This window comes from Thalassophryne amazonica, chromosome 7 (genome assembly GCF_902500255.1).
Source record: "Thalassophryne amazonica chromosome 7, fThaAma1.1, whole genome shotgun sequence".
In the NCBI taxonomy this organism is placed as follows: domain Eukaryota; kingdom Metazoa; phylum Chordata; class Actinopteri; order Batrachoidiformes; family Batrachoididae; genus Thalassophryne; species Thalassophryne amazonica.
In genome coordinates this window covers 74,912,854-74,929,712 of record NC_047109.1, presented here as the reverse complement: position 1 = coordinate 74,929,712, position 16,859 = coordinate 74,912,854, and the positions used below count along the sequence as shown (strand labels likewise).

General features: G+C 40.0%; 1 protein-coding gene across 2 annotated transcripts; it reads left to right on the top strand.

Annotated features, from left to right (window-relative positions):
* Positions 1–1,445: 1,445 nt before the first annotated feature.
* On the top strand, positions 1,446–15,713 carry si:dkey-260g12.1. Of its 2 annotated transcripts, XM_034174517.1 has the most exons (11): positions 1,446–1,666; positions 1,774–1,843; positions 2,000–2,054; positions 2,369–2,479; positions 5,123–5,272; positions 7,451–7,538; positions 7,622–7,668; positions 7,796–7,912; positions 14,724–14,746; positions 14,848–14,950; positions 15,115–15,713. In XM_034174517.1, exons 2-11 carry the CDS (start codon positions 1,775–1,777, stop codon positions 15,381–15,383), a joined length of 1,032 nt encoding a protein of 343 aa, XP_034030408.1. In that variant the 5' UTR covers positions 1,446–1,666; position 1,774; the 3' UTR covers positions 15,384–15,713. The 2 variants fall into 2 exon arrangements, with proteins under 2 accessions (XP_034030408.1, XP_034030409.1); XM_034174518.1 differs by having other exon boundaries at positions 1,446–1,843.
* The last annotated feature ends 1,146 nt before the right edge of the window (positions 15,714–16,859 follow it).

The window sequence follows — 16,859 nt, the reverse complement described above, 5'->3', positions numbered from 1 at the left end:
TGTCACATAGCAGCTAAATGGCAAATCTAGATAATATGGCTTATTGTGCAGTTAATTGTACTAATGGACCGTCAAAAGAGTCTGTGCTCCAGTATTTCTGTTGAGTGAATTTTTAGTGCGAGTGTTATTGAATTTGTATATTAGCACCATTAGCACAAATTAGCAAGTATTGATAGCTTGGTGACATTACCTCCACTGATGGTGGCAAGCTTACTGAGGCAATATTCCAATCACAGTTTTAATACCGGCACCCAAGCCACTCATTATGTAAACCAACGTTTCCACCTCAAAAATATATGTTAATCAAACACGTGAAACAAAGTTACCCTGTTAGCGTTAGCTTTCTTGGTAACTATGAGATGGGGTGTGTATTTGGACCTCATTCGTCCTACTGGTCTTGTCCATGAGCTACCTCTATTCCCATTTATGGTTTAGGTAGGAGCAACGCTAATTTTGAGTACTGCTTAGATGGCTACATCTAAGCAGTATGTGGGTGTAATGTGTGGGCCCCCTGTAAGTTATGCTATGCGCCATTGGTGCTTTTTTTTTGGGGGGGGGGGGGGGGGGGGGGGCAGGGTTAAATGCAACAGTTTTTCAGGTTGTCCTCCAAAACATGTTTTCTTCCACTGTAATTTGAGTCAGTTGACATTCCAAGCACTTTGCCAATTTGAACTACTCCCAAATGAGATCTGGAACATACTGGAATTTTGCTACTGTGCAAAACTCCTGAAAGTGCTCGCAGCTGTGATCCAGAAGCAGAAGCATTGTTTAAAGTTCCAAATATTTTATGGATTTTGCAAAAAACTATACCCTAACCCTATTCTAATCCCAACTCTAACCCTAAACTATTTAAGATAGAACAACTTGCAAAGTTGCTGAGCAACTGAGACAGGTTTAGGGCCTCCTTGCGACACTGGAATCGTTTTCACAAATTGTCAACGTATTCAGAAGTTTAAAAAACAATAAGAAAAACATTCTTAACTTGCCTTGGCTTGCAAACTAGGCAGAACACTGTTTGTTAACTCGATATAGGCTGATATTTTGAGAATTACATTTCAATGTTGTTTTTTTCCACAAAAATAACAGTATAGCTACTTAAATATGCTTAAAAGTTCATTAACGTGGAATCTGGGAACTTGTTTTCAACTCTAGTTGTCACAATTTCATATAATTAATCAGATGTAAAAAGCTGCATTGGCCTGAATCTTGTTACTGTGCAATGCACCAAAGTGATATAACTCTCTATGTGAACCAGGCTGGTGGTCCTCAAATATGAGATCACTGGTCTAAAGGCTGCAGTGATCTTAAACAGAAAGAGAAAATTCTGGCGTCTCATCATTTTATTATTATAAGTGAACTGTATGGAGATGAAATCCCTTGCTGATTCACACTTTGTCAGTTTGGATGGAAAATGATGAATGTTCTGATGCAGAAACATTAGTCAGAGAGCTGCGTGTGTGAACCGAATGTGTGTAAACAGGAGGGAGTTCAGGGGTGGAACTGACAGGAAGATGTAAGCAGGTAAGGAAACAGTGACAACGACAAAGATACGAGTGACAGCAGAGAGGAAAACGTGAGAGAGAGAGACAGAGACAGAGACAGGGGGCACCTCCAGGAAGGGCAGACTTCATAAAACAACACAAAATAAGAAGCATCATATCTGAAGGTAAACATTAGATTTTTTATTTTTTTGGACATGTATGCTTCCATGTCACGTTATTCCACAGAAGTCGACAAGCTGGCTCTCTGTCACTGATAGTGTGTCGTTCTTAGGATGGGACTCGTGGAGTGGCTTTTCTTTGTCTTGATGTTACCTGTGCTGCTGGTGCTAACATCCCCACTGGTAACAATGTTCTCTATTAATCAGATAAAAAAAAAAAAAATCACCAAAACACCTCATGCTGTTTGACTTTCAAGTTACAGTGAAATATGCAAATGAGCACAACATGTATATGAAGATATTGTTTGTGCAGTTCTAATTGCATACATGTGATTACAGACAAACAGGAGTTATTACACTATGGATGGCAGAGAGTGTACGATGTGCCCTGCAGGTAAGATACATGCTGTCTAAGCTTTTTTTAAAAATTGTTCACACACTTTCTGTTCCTCATCGAGCTCTGACTCACTCCGTCTACACTTTTACCACAGAATCAGCAGTGATGAATGTTTGGAAATTAAAAGACGTGCATGTCTGTGTGTGTTTCTTTTTTTTTTTTTTTTTGCTACTTGGAACCCGAAGTTGCACGGTGCACAGTGCACCGTGCCACATGACCACATCCTTCATTACTATGCATATGCACTGTAGGTCACTGTGATGTTTGCGCTCCTTTACTTTCCGGTTGTCTAATTTCCTTTGTTCTGTCAGGTGAGTATCAGAAGTCTTGCAGAGAGTGTGAGCTCTGTCCTGATGGAAGCTTCACACCTGACTGGAACCGTGAAGACAGCTGCCATGACTGTTTTAGTGACTGTAGATCAGGTAAACACAACCCAAGGCCTTACATGTTTCACACCAAGTCATGTAAATCATTTCTTTGTGATTCAGAGTTAGCATTATATACGGTTATTTGTGGCCTTGATCAGTTCTGTCCAAAACGTAACCATTTTACCCTTTTGGTCCAAATTTGATCAAAACTTTTCTAGTTATTTTGATCACACATAAATGCCCACACAGCACCAAAAACATGACCCACCACTATGCACGTGTGTAATCATTACTGTCCAACTCAGCTAAACCAATCTGACCTAAATAAATGAATGAATTAAAATACGTTGTCATTTGTGCATGCTTTCGTTTACATTTTGTCATATCTCAGAAACTGCTGACTAATATGATACTTTTGGTGTCATATTATTCGCTACTGAGAAGTTCCTAGAGGCTTCAATGGAATGCTTGTTGTTGTTGTTGTTATTATGGTAACAACAACAACAAAAGTCACTAACTGTTCAGAGAGAGTTGACAAATTTTGATTTTGTTATTGCCAAACTCTTTGATCAGAATGAAAGGTTTCCCAGAAAGTAATTCTTGTTTTTACCTTTGAGCCCATTGCAATGATCCCTCTCTGCATTTCACTGCCCGGTTAACAGAAGAGATCAACCGAATGTAAATACTAAAATACCCTCAGCTGTATGAGCATTGTGCTCTTGATAATTTGCAGTTGTTTAATTAATTATTAAGATCCTTGTGTACAATTTGTACATGCTCATTAAAGCCCCTCTATCAATCATTCAATCATAAACAGTATTTACATTTTAAGAGTGGAAGTTGTACAAATCAAGGAATATTTGTAGATCACCCTCTGTGCATTTGTGGGTATTAATGACACAAATTTAACTCCATAAGAAGATAGCTTTGACTTAGCATATGCTAGCATGTACGCTAACATCTGCAAAATGTCTTGTAAATGGCTCCAGAGGTGTTATCAGGTTACAAAAACGTCTTCGGTTTTAGAAGTGTTTATTTCTCGCTAGCTTTTACATAATATGTGACAAAGAGGGTATATTTACACACAAACAAAAGAGTTTTGCAGCTAGCTGCCAGCCTATGATGTCACTTATATCTGCAAAATGTCTTGTAAATAAGTTCAGACATGTTATTTGGTTCAAAGACAACGTTTTCAGTTTTAGAAGTGTTTATTTCTAACTGGCTTTTACATAATATGTGACAAAGAGGATATATTTACACGCAAACGAAAGCGTTTTGCAGCTAGCTGCCAGCCTATGATGTCGCTAACATCTGCAAAATGTCTTGTGAATAAGTTCAGAGATGTTATTTGGTTCAAAAACAGCGTTTTCAGTTTTAGAAGTGTTTATTTCTAATTGGCTTTTACATAATATGTGACAAAGAGGATATATTTACACACAAACGAAAGCGTTTTGCAGCTAGCTGCCAGCCTATGATGTCACTACGCTAACATCTGCAAAATGTCTTGTAAATAAGTTCAGAGATATTACGTGGTGTGTCCATAAAGTAACGGTCCTTTTTATTTTTTTTTAAAAACTATATGGATTTCATTCATATGTTTTTACGTCAGACATGCTTGAACCCTCGTGCGCATGTGTGAGTTTTTCCACGCCTGTCCTTGGGAAGGAGTGGTCCCGCCCCCTCTTCGGATTTTCATTGTCTGGAAATGGTGGAATGAAAAGGACTTTTTTTCCATCAGAATTTTTTCAGAAGCTGTTAGAGACTGGCACCTGGAAACCATTCGAAAAATTTATCTGGCTTTTGGTGAAAATTTTACGGGCTTCACAGAGAATAAGGACTTTAACTACAGCTTTAAGGACCCCTTTAAGGACGGTCGGTGCGCCGCGCTCCGAGCTGCGACGTCGCGGCACAAACCACTGGATCATTTCTAAGCTGATGGCTCTGTGGATACGAGACCGTCGTGTGCTCTTTCTCTGGTTATCACAAGAGCTGGACATCAGCCATTTTCCGGCAGATTTCACTTTTAACAAGAGATTTTGTCATGGAAAGCCGCGCGGAGGCTTCGCGCGTCACAACCGATTCGCTGATGAAGCGAGACAAAGGAACACCTCCGTTTCGGAGTGTTAGAGGACAAGTTGGGACATGCCTATCTCGGCTTTCAGTGCTTACCAGTCGAGTGAGTATAAGAGAACTTGTGGAGAGCTGGACATGTCCCAACTTGTCCTCTAACACTCCGAAATGGAGGTGTTCCTTTGTCTCGCTTCATCAGCGAATGAACAGACTGAAACAGGATGTGACATTTTAACCTCTTAAAATAGGTTAAGGTTAGCCATCTTTGAAACTGACCAAGGTCTGTATCCCAAGAATGTTCCCTGTCAATTTGAAGACTCTGACTGGACTTATGCTGAGCGCACACAGACGGACGCAAAGCCTTCACAATACCTGATGGCCCTATTTGATGGCCTCGGGTAAAACAAAAATCACATTTGAATGTTTCACTTACTGGGACATAAGGAAGTAGGCAAATATATTTTATATTTGGAATAATTGAACAAAATCTAAAACTCTGCTCGGGGCAGCAGGGGTGGACTTCCTATCATACTGACAATTTTTTTCCCTCGCTGCAACACTGTTACATTTTTGAAAATGCTTGTGCTTGGATTAAAATTCTCACGAGTCCATTTTGTTGTTTCTCAGATTATCATCTCAAGGTGGTTCAGGGCTGCACAAACACATCCGATCTTAAGTGTATCTGTGAGGCCGGCTACAGGTGCACGAGTAAGGTCCCCTACAGCGAAAACTGCAGATACTGTGACAAGATCCAAACCACACTCACAACCACAACTGGTACGTCCTGTCAAACTACTTGAGACTCAATCAGCAGGGGGGCTGAGGGAAAACAATATTCAGTTAAAGCTTTCACAAGAAGGAAAGGGGTGGCATGGTGGATTAGTGGTTAGCACTGTTACCTCATTGCAACAAGGTCCCAGGTTGAAGGTCTATCCTACAGTTGTATTGATGACTTCATTTTAACTCTGTTGTGGTGTAACAGAGAGGCAAAAACAAAACAAAAAAACCCTGTGTGCTTTTTGATGGATTTGTTGTTGTAGTTGTTGCTGCTGCTATTGTGGTTCATTAGTACTTCAATAAAAGGTCCAAATTTGAAATTTCTGAATGTTTAGCTGTTTTTACTCTTCTGACCAACACTTTCCAGTGTTTAAAATCTGAATTACTTTGTAGGATTACTGCACAATGTAGGATCCTCAAAGACAGCAAACAGGAAACTAATCAATAAAAAATGAATTGAAATTTTTATAAAACCAAGCTATTCTTCACCCCAAATAATTTAGTTTTAAACAGCAGTCACACCGGATATTTATTTTGTTTAATCTCTAATACTTAACACTTTTTGAACATAAATTATTTGATGTTTAGACATTTTTCAATATTTTTGCACTTTTTGAAATCGTGCTTAAGCCTTTTGCAGATGTATTTAATACATTGAGGAAGGAAAAAGAAAAAAAACTGCTTTGGCTGTATTGTGCTAGAAGAGAAAGAAATGTGTAGTTTTGTCTTAAAAGAAGTTCTTGGAGCAGCAGGAGAAAGTAGAATTGATTCGCTGCTATTTTGTTCTGCATTAAAGCATGAATGTATGATGCTTTGCTGCTATGAAACTGCTTCTTTGTTCCTTCCCTGAATGTATTTTTCTTCTAAAATTAAACAAGTGTCATGTTGTAAGTATGTATTATTAGGTGTGTAGTGAGCGCCTTGTATGGCAGCACCCTGACATTGGGATGAATGTTTCTGTGTAGGCTCTCAGAGACACTCCTCTTCTTCTTGCCAGACGGAGACAAGAAGAAGAGGAGTGTCTCTCCATTATTTAGCAGGAGTAGGGGAAAAACTACAGAGGATCTTCAGACAGCACAAAATCCCAGTTTACTTTAAACCGGTTAACACCTTGAGACAGAAATTAGTTCACCCTAAGGACAGGATCCCTAGTTACAAACAGAGCGATGTAGTGTATTCTGTCAGATGTCAGGAAAACTGTAACGAACACTACATAGGTGAGACTAAGCAACATTTACACAAAAGGCTATACCAGCACCACAGAGAGGGTGCCAGTGGACCTCAGTCTGCAGTTCATCTCCACCTTAAAGACACTAACCACACGTTTCAGGACAAGGAAGTTAAAATCTTAGCCAGAGAGAAGAAATGGTTTGAGAGAGGGGTCAAGGAGGTATTCTTTGTGAAAAGTTTGAAACCAAGCCTTAACCGGGGAGGGGGTCTGAGACACGCTTTATCCCCTGTTTACAATGGGGTACTCAGGTCAAAGCAGTTTCAGTCTTTTGTTCATGGTAATGAGTCATTCGCGTCATCAGGAGAGTCGTCAAGGGAGCCATCAGGAGAGGCTTCCGTCCCATCATTAGGAGGGACAGCTGCCCTGTCATTAGGAGGGTGCTAACTAGAGCACAATAGGTGCTAATTAGAGCTATTGTTTAGTCACTGGCCTATAGCAGTCGGCCTCTTGGTAGGAGGGGTCTGGTTAGGTTTAAAACTCCAGCTTTTGTGACTTCTTGATTATTCTTCTCTACAAGAGTCAAGACAGAAGTCAGACCACCAGAGCAAGAATTTTAGCTGAGGAAGCTTCTGCGATTTGAAGCGAAACATCCTCGCGTCAAGCAACCCAGTCCAGTCGAAGATTCAAGCTTCTCTACATTGGGATGAATGTGAGGCATAATTGTAAAGCGCTTTGAGCATCTGATGCAGATGGAAAAGCACTATATAAATGCAGCCCATTTACCATTATGCAAAAAAAAAAAACTTTGCATAAACATTCCATTTCTGCACTTTTCTCATGCATGAGCTTTATAACCTTTGTTTAAATCACTCTGGCAAATTTGGGAAATTTGGAGTTGTTTTGATGGTTCTGCAACTGCCAGAGATGGCGAGTGACACTTTTGTTTTAGATCCTCTGTTTGTGATTGAAATGTGAAACTAAATCTGCGTCATGTTTTTGTACTCCAGGACCAACTGTGATCCCACACAAAGACAAACAAAGACAAGATTCTACAGAACACAACGTTATTGCTTTTACATCCTGTCTGCTGCCTGAGTAAGCCTGACATTTCACTCAGCACATGGTTACACATGAAATTCACATTCATAGTTTGAAAATATTCCACACTTCATCATCAGATGCGTCCCTCATCCAGTCACGCCAGCAGGAAATGTTTTTAAACTCGGTGAGTGTGTATTTGCGAGCAGCAGTGATTCTACAGCATCTTTAATTTTTTTTTAAGTTGTAATAGTGATTTGGTTATAAATTTCAGCATTTTTCTTGTTTTCCAATGTTTTGACGGTATCACTCAGACAACACGAACAATCAGCTGGTAGCCATCCTGTGTCCAGTGGTTGCCATTGGATGCGTTGCCATAGTGATCCTGTTCTGCTTCGTTCATCCAGGAAATGAAACATGTTTCAAGCGTGGTAAGATCATTTACATCCATCATAGGATTAATTTGCAACACCAGCTGCAGATAGGTCCATAAATATCTGGACAAAGATTTTTAATTTTATTCACTGCTGTCTGTCACTGCTTGTTGGAGCTGAAAGAAAATAATGAGTGTGATGATGCAGTGCACCCGACTGTCAGATTTAAATTTAAATTGAGAGTAACTGAAGGCCCATAAGTAATTGGACAATTGGCTGCTGAGTTGTTAATTCAGGGGCAAGTTGGCAGATAAAGGTTCTACGGCTGATTTCAAGCCTTTCATATTCCTTATTAATCACTGGAATCAACCAAAAAGAAATGTAATACACACACACCACAGGATGGTAAATCTGCTGACAACTGGCCGTCCTCAAAAACCTGAGTGACTGTGCACAAAAGAGAAAAAGTGTCAGTGGCTGTGACTGGAGAGATTGCATGTGCATGATTTTGCTTTAGCAGTAAAAAGCTTTGTGATGGAGTGGCACAAAGATTAAAAATAAAAACATATGAAATCTGTGACATATTAGGGGATGAGCCACAGACACCAGGAGTTGCAGGTATCAGTGGCTGTGATTGGATAGACTGTGCATACAACAACCTTTGCCTGATGCTTCAGTATTTGCAGTGTTGCAGTAGAGTGGCACGAAGATTATACTGGTTAAAAAAAAAAAAGAAGAAATTTCTTGCATGGACTTTGAAAACTGATTTAGGGTCATTTTAGGGTGCTGAATCCGAATCTAAGGATCCCTTCACACATAACCCGATTGAAGCTGACTGGCGCATGAAGGAGGAATTGCATACCACTTGTGAAAAATTGGAGCCGCCTCGTACACCTGTCACAACCATTCATGCACACGAGCAGCCGAAAGACAGCGAATGCTCTGTGAGTGCCCATTCGACCCCCTTCTCAGCAGGTGTCAGCCAAATTCCAGGTGCCACACATGAACATCGAACACTGCTCGCTGGCACTTAGAAAGGGCAGGGCTATTCACGCTCCTGGCACGATAGTACAGAGCAGACGACCACATTCAAGCTGTCTGTGAAAAGTGTCTAAGTGCAGCAAGAGTGTGGCATAACCTAGCAACACACGTGGCGTTCCAGAGTGTCGGCTCCCCCCGCCCACAACACGTGGCGTGCGGGGGGAACACACTTGCATGAAATGCTGATATGTATGTATAGACATGATCACATGGGGACTGGACAGCCATGTTTGAGCACACACAGCACAGCAAGGTGTCTCTGCCCATCCACACACTGACAGCTGGAAAGACGGGTCAGTGCACACGACATGTTACATTAAAAACACAGAGAACACAGCCAGGACAGGTATATAAATAATTACTACAATAACTACATACACAATTAAATAACAAATAACTAAAATAAATAATCACAGAGCAAAGAAAAGGAGACACTTTGTTCTGTGGGCTGAACGAACAGATTGGTGTGTCCGCGCGAGCCGCTGCTGTTAAGATCTCTGGACCTGGACATCACAATTGGAGAACACATACCGTGTTTTGAAGGACATGACAGAACAACTGTCTACCATGGGGCGGCAGGGCGCATGTGTGTGCCTGCTGTTCTCACATGGAAATACATAAACATATATCGCCTTAGCGACAGGCTGCAGCGACCGCACAGCGTGCACCTCAACAGGCTGTGCCAGGTGAAACGGACTGTGAAATCATGTGTACACTCAGCTGGTGATATAAATGTTACGTCAACCATGTGTGAGCTATGGTCCACATGACGTGGTGTCTGTCCTTTGGTGCGCCGCTGACTGGACACGCGGGGCCAGCAGATGTGGACATGATAAGAGCACAATGCTTCATTCATATTATTTCATGACTGTACGTCTGTGACCATGGGTCATCTACAGAGGAACAGAAGGTTCATATTTGTATTGTCCTCTCGATAAGAGGAATTAAATATTCTAAATTGTTGTTTTATGGTGTGTGGTTTATATTTTTTTACCCACAGCATCAACATCTGCAGACCCACAGCAGCAACATCTGCAGACAAAGGGGGGCATGCCCCCCTGTGGCCTACAGCTGTTCAGACATGTGTGCTCGCAAGTCACAGCTGGGGAACAACTGTAGTGGCTGCATGTTCCGTATTGATGGATTACGCAAAAGTTGCTCATTCACTCACGAATTTGACGCCACTAATCAAGTACAAAAGCAGCTTCAAAATCATAGTTTTGAAACCATGTTCGCGAAATGTGAACAAGAGCCGTAATATCGTTTATCAATCAATCAATCAATTTTATTTATATAGCGCCAAATCACAACAAACAGTTGCCCCAAGGCGCTTTATATTGTAAGGCAAGGCCATACAATAATTACGTAAAAACCCCAACGGTCAAAACGACCCCCTGTGAGCAAGCACTTGGCGACAGTGGGAAGGAAAAACTCCCTTTTAACAGGAAGAAACCTCCAGCAGAACCAGGCTCAGGGAGGGGCAGTCTTCTGCTGGGACTGGTTGGGGCTGAGGGAGAGAACCAGGAAAAAGACATGCTGTGGAGGGGAGCAGAGATCAATCACTAATGATTAAATGCAGAGTGGTGCATACAGAGCAAAAAGAGAAAGAAACACTCAGTGCATCATGGGAACCCCCCAGCAGTCTAAGTCTATAGCAGCATAACTAAAGGATGGTTCAGGGTCACCTGATCCAGCCCTAACTATAAGCTTTAGCAAAAAGGAAAGTTTTAAGTCTAATCTTAAAAGTAGAGAGGGTGTCTGTCTCCCTGATCTGAATTGGGAGCTGGTTCAACAGGAGAGGAGCCTGAAAGCTGAAGGCTCTGCCTCCCATTCTACTCTTAAAAACCCTAGGAACTACAAGTAAGCCTGCAGTCTGAGAGTGAAGCGCTCTATTGGGGTGATATGGTACTATGAGGTCCCTAAGATAAGATGGGACCTGATTCTTCAAATCCTTATAAGTAAGAAGAAGAATTTTAAATTCTATTCTAGAATTAACAGGAAGCCAATGAACAGAGGCCAATATGGGTGAGATATGCCCTCTCCTTCTAGTCCCCGTCAGTACTGTAGCTGCAGCATTTTGAATTAACTGAAGGCTTTTCAGGGAACTTTTAGGACAACCTGATAATAATGAATTACAATAGTCCAGCCTAGAGGAAATAAATGCATGAATTAGTTTTTCAGCATCACTCTGAGACCTTTCTAATTTTAGAGATATTGCGTAAATGCAAAAAAGCAGTCCTACATATTTGTTTAATATGCGCATTGAATGACATATCCTGATCAAAAATGACTCCAAGATTTCTCACAGTATTACTAGAGGTCAGGGTAATGCCATCCAGAGTAAGGATCTGGTTAGACACCATGTTTCTAAGATTTGTGGGGCCAAGTACAATAACTTCAGTTTTATCTGAGTTTAAAAGCAGGAAATTAGAGGTCATCCATGTCTTTATGTCTGTAAGACAATCCTGCAGTTTAGCTAATTGGTGTGTGTCCTCTGGCTTCATGGATAGATAAAGCTGGGTATCATCTGTGTAACAATGAAAATTTAAGCAATGCCGTCTAATAATACTACCTAAGGGAAGCATGTATAAAGTGAATAAAATTGGTCCTAGCACAGAACCTTGTGGAACTCCATAATTAACCTTAGTCTGTGAAGAAGATTCCCCATTTACATGAACAAATTGTAATCTATTAGATAAATATGATTCAAACCACCGCAGCGCAGTGCCTTTAATACCTATGGCATGCTCTAATCTCTGTAATAAAATTTTATGGTCAACAGTATCAAAAGCAGCACTGAGGTCTAACAGAACAAGCACAGAGATGAGTCCACTGTCTGAGGCCATAAGAAGATCATTTGTAACCTTCACTAATGCTGTTTCTGTACTATGATGAATTCTAAAATCTGACTGAAACTCTTCAAATAGACCATTCCTCTGCAGATGATCAGTTAGCTGTTTTACAACTACCCTTTCAAGAATTTTTGAGAGAAAAGGAAGGTTGGAGATTGGCCTATAATTAGCTAAGATAGCTGGGTCAAGTGATGGCTTTTTAAGTAATGGTTTAATTACTGCCACCTTAAAAGCCTGTGATACATAGCCAACTAATAAAGATAGATTGATCATATTTAAGATCGAAGCATTAAATAATGGAAGGGCTTCCTTGAGCAGCCTGGTAGGAATGGGGTCTAATAGACATGTTGATGGTTTGGATGAAGTAACTAATGAAAATAACTCAGACAGAACATTCTGAGAGAAAGAGTCTAACCAAATACCGGCATCACTGAAAGCAGCCAAAGATAACGATACGTCTTTGGGATGGTTATGAGTAATTTTTTCTCTAATAGTTAAAATTTTATTAGCAAAGAAAGTCATGAAGTCATTACTAGTTAAAGTTAAAGGAATACTCGGCTCAATAGAGCTCTGACTCTGTCAGCCTGGCTACAGTGCTGAAAATAAACCTGGGGTTGTTCTTATTTTCTTCAATTAGTGATGAGTAGTAAGATGTCCTAGCTTTATGGAGGGCTTTTTTATAGAGCAACAGACTCTTTTTCCAGGCTAAGTGAAGATCTTCTAAATTAGTGAGACGCCATTTCCTCTCCAACTTACGGGTTATCTGCTTTAAGCTGCGAGTTTGTGAGTTATACCACAGAGTCAGGCACTTCTGATTTAAAGCTCTCTTTTTCAGAGGAGCTACAGCATCCAAAGTTGTCTTCAATGAGGATGTAAAACTATTGACGAGATACTCTATCTCACTTACAGAGTTTAGGTAGCTACTCTGCACTGTGTTGGTATATGGCATTAGAGAACATAAAGAAGGAATCATATCCTTAAACCTAGTTACAGCGCTTTCTGAAAGACTTCTAGTGTAATGAAACTTATTCCCCACTGCTGGGTAGTCCATCAGAGTAAATGTAAATGTTATTAAGAAATGATCAGACAGAAGGGGGTTTTCAGGGAATACTGTTAAGTCTTCAATTTCCATACCATAAGTCAGAACAAGATCTAAGATATGATTAAAGTGGTGGGTGGACTCATTTACATTTTGAGCAAAGCCAATTGAGTCTAATAATAGATTAAATGCAGTGTTGAGGCTGTCATTCTCAGCATGTGTGGATGTTAAAATCGCCCACTATAATTATCTTATCTGAGCTAAGCACTAAGTCAGACAAAAGGTTTGAAAATTCACAGAGAAACTCACAGTAACGACCAGGTGGACGATAGATAATAACAAATAAAACTGGTTTTTGGGACTTCCAATTTGGATGGACAAGACTAAGAGTCAAGCTTTCAAATGAATTAAAGCTCTGTCTGGGTTTTTGATTAATTAATAAGCTAGAATGGAAGATTGCTGCTAATCCTCCACCTCGGCCCATGCTACGAGCATTCTGGCAGTTAGTGTGACTCGGGGGTGTTGACTCATTTAAACTAACATATTCATCCTGCTGTAACCAGGTTTCTGTAAGGCAGAATAAATCAATATGTTGATCAATTATTATATCATTTACTAACAGGGACTTAGAAGAGAGAGACCTAATGTTTAATAGACCACATTTAACTGTTTTAGTCTGTGGTGCAGTTGAAGGTGCTATATTATTTTTTCTTTTTGAATTTTTATGCTTAAATAGATTTTTGCTGGTTATTGGTGGTCTGGGAGCAGGCACCGTCTCTACGGGGATGGGGTAATGAGGGGATGGCAGGGGGAGAGAAGCTGCAGAGAGGTGTGTAAGACTACAACTCTGCTTCCTGGTCCCAACCCTGGATAGTCACGGTTTGGAGGATTTAAGAAATTTGGCCAGATTTCTAGAAATGAGAGCTGCTCCATCCAAAGTGGGATGGATGACGTCTCTCCTAACAAGACCAGGTTTTCCCCAGAAGCTTTGCAAATTATCTGTGAAGCCCACCTCATTTTTTGGACACCACTCAGACAGCCAGCAATTCAAGGAGAAGTTTATGGTGCTGAAGAGGTGTGTGAGACTGCGGCTTTTGCTTCAATGCTTGATATGAGAAATATGATTTCATATCTCAAAAATGTGATGTGTTTGACAAAAACTAACACCAGATTCAGATTCAGCACCCCAAATTACCCAAAATCTGTTAAATATTCCATGTAAGAAAAATTATATAATGTTATCGATTTTTTTTTTTTTTTTTTTTTTTTTTATTTCATAAAAAACATATTAAATTTATAACAGCTAAATGTCAACTACTTCAATGCATGCCCCAACTTGTCCTGGTACTTACCAATCACCAGAGGTATCACAGGAAGTGGAACAAAGATGAAAGTACACTGACGGTAACAAAACAGAAATTCCTTGGTGAACTTAAGAGACTTTGTTAAAATGCATAACAGAGTATATAGATATATATATAAATATATAAATTGTGATAAATGATTAAAAAAGAAAATAAAAAAATGCACCTGTGGTTTTACAAATGGCACCCTACAGGTCTTATCCTGTAGGCTCTATCTACTTTTAAAAACTTACCGTCTTTAATGACTAATTCAGTGGAAAACCAAGAGATATCTAACAGTTGAAATGAAGACCTTTTAGCTGCTGACTTGTCTATAAAATAACGATGGGAAAACAAACAGCTGGACATGACACAGCTCCAAAATGGGGACACCACACAGAAAAAGTGCTGTAACTCCAAATTCTCAAATTAAAGCTGGCAGCCTGAAATACCACCTCATATGAATCGTTTGCTATCAATTCCAGTACAATGTGATAAATGGCCAAGTACTTGGGAATACAGCTGCATAAACAGCCTAATTTATGACACTGGTGTGTGAAGTCTTTTTATTAATTTCATGTGCTCTTTTACAGTTATTGCAAAATTCTACAGTGAGGTAAGTAACAAAATCCACAGTGAGTGCTCATTCTTTTATTTGCCCACATATTTCATTACTTCTGTGGATTGCCACAAGCTGATTGTTGCGCTTTTCTGCAGGGAGATACTTCCCATAAGTTGGAGTCCAGTCATCATGGTCCCAGAGACTCATCTGGTACAAAGCAGCAGCCGTCGTCGTCATCGTTTACTGCCTCTAATCTGGGTACTGCTGACTCAACTAAAGATCTGAAATAATAGTTGACTCACTTTGCAGAAGAAAACAAAGAAAGTGTGAAACTGTTGCAGTTTTTACTCTGACGAGTTGTATTCCACCTCTATGAGGTAATGAGCTGAAAACAAGGACACTGTTTTCTGCCGTCCCTCTAGGTGCGGTCCACGTGCACAATCCAGGGACAGTCATCTTCAGCTTGCTCAGCCAGTTTACCGGTCAGATCGGCTCCTCCAGACCAGAGGAGGAGACAGCTGAAAGAGCGACCACTGAAGAGGAGGAGGAGGAGGAGGGCTGGGTGCTTCCTCCTGTTATTCATCTCTCTCAGGAGGAGAGGAGCGCCCACAGCGATGGAGGTTTCTTTCCCTCTCAGGAGCAGGGAAAGGACTGCCACATGTCCCAAGAGGAAGCACTCCATGTGTCATAGGACGATCAAGCGTGTTTTCTTAAACTGTCAGACTGCAGATGATGAGTGTGGATTAGAAAATTCATCCCCCAGTGATGCACTCTGAAGCACCGCTGAGTGTGCACATTCTGGGAATTTTGTATTCTTGTACAGTACCAGGAAGGCGTTTTCCTCTGTAAGTTCTAATTTAAGTACATGTGTAAATAATAAGTAAAATCAGTTCTAGTGTAATATTTTGATAATCTGTTTAAATGTTTGCACAAATATTGGGCATTTTTAGTAATGTTATTATTATTATTTATTATTGTGAATAAAGAAAATGATGTAGAAATGCGTTACATAGTGGAGCAGGTAGAATATGTACAGAGGAATCCTGCAAATAGTGAAAGAAGCACCAAATTTGGCACAAATATGTCTTAGACATTACTCATTGAAAAAAAAACAATTGGCCACTTGAATTTTCAATAGGAGGCCAGGTACGGGTCAATCGAATGCTACAATCATATTGAAAACTACACCGGATTATTTGTCTGATCATAAAAATTCCAAAAAGGTATAGTCTGTACTATCTGTGACTGAATGTTATGAAGTTATGGAGTAAAAACAGCAAGAATGGTGACAAAGGTCAATTTCAGTTTGTACAGGAGTCAAAAATTAAGGTTGCGCTAATTTTGGTAAAAAGTAATGCAAATTATTGTAATAATAAGGTTTTAAAAAGGAATAGTTTGCATCATATTTGTCTAATAGATTACAATTTGTTCATGTAAATGGGGAATCTTCTTCACAGACTAAAGTTAATTATGGAGTTCCACAAGGTTCTGTGCTAGGACCAATTTTATTCACTTTATACATGCTTCCCTTAGGCAGTATTATTAGATGGTATTGCTTAAATTTTCATTGTTACGCAGATGATACCCAGCTTTATCTATCCATGAAGCCAGAGGACACACACCAATTAGCTAAACTGCAGGATTGTCTTACAGACATAAAGACATGGATGACCTCTAATTTCCTGCTTTTAAACTCAGATAAAACTGAAGTTATTGTACTTGGCCCCACAAATCTTAGAAACATGGTGTCTAACCAGATCCTTACTCTGGATGGCATTACCCTGACCTCTAGTAATACTGTGAGAAATCTTGGAGTCATTTTTGATCAGGATATGTCATTCAAAGCGCATATTAAACAAATATGTAGGACTGCTTTTTTGCATTTACGCAATATCTCTAAAATTAGAAAGGTCTTGTCTCAGAGTGATGCTGAAAAACTAATTCATGCATTTATTTCCTCTAGGCTGGACTATTGTAATTCATTATTATCAGGTTGTCCTAAAAGTTCCCTAAAAAGCCTTCAGTTAATTCAAAATGCTGCAGCTAGAGTACTAACGGGGACTAGAAGGAGAGAGCATATCTCACCCATATTGGCCTCTCTTCATTGGCTTCCTGTTAATTCTAGAATAGAATTTAAAATTCTCCTTCTTACTTATAAGGTTTTGAA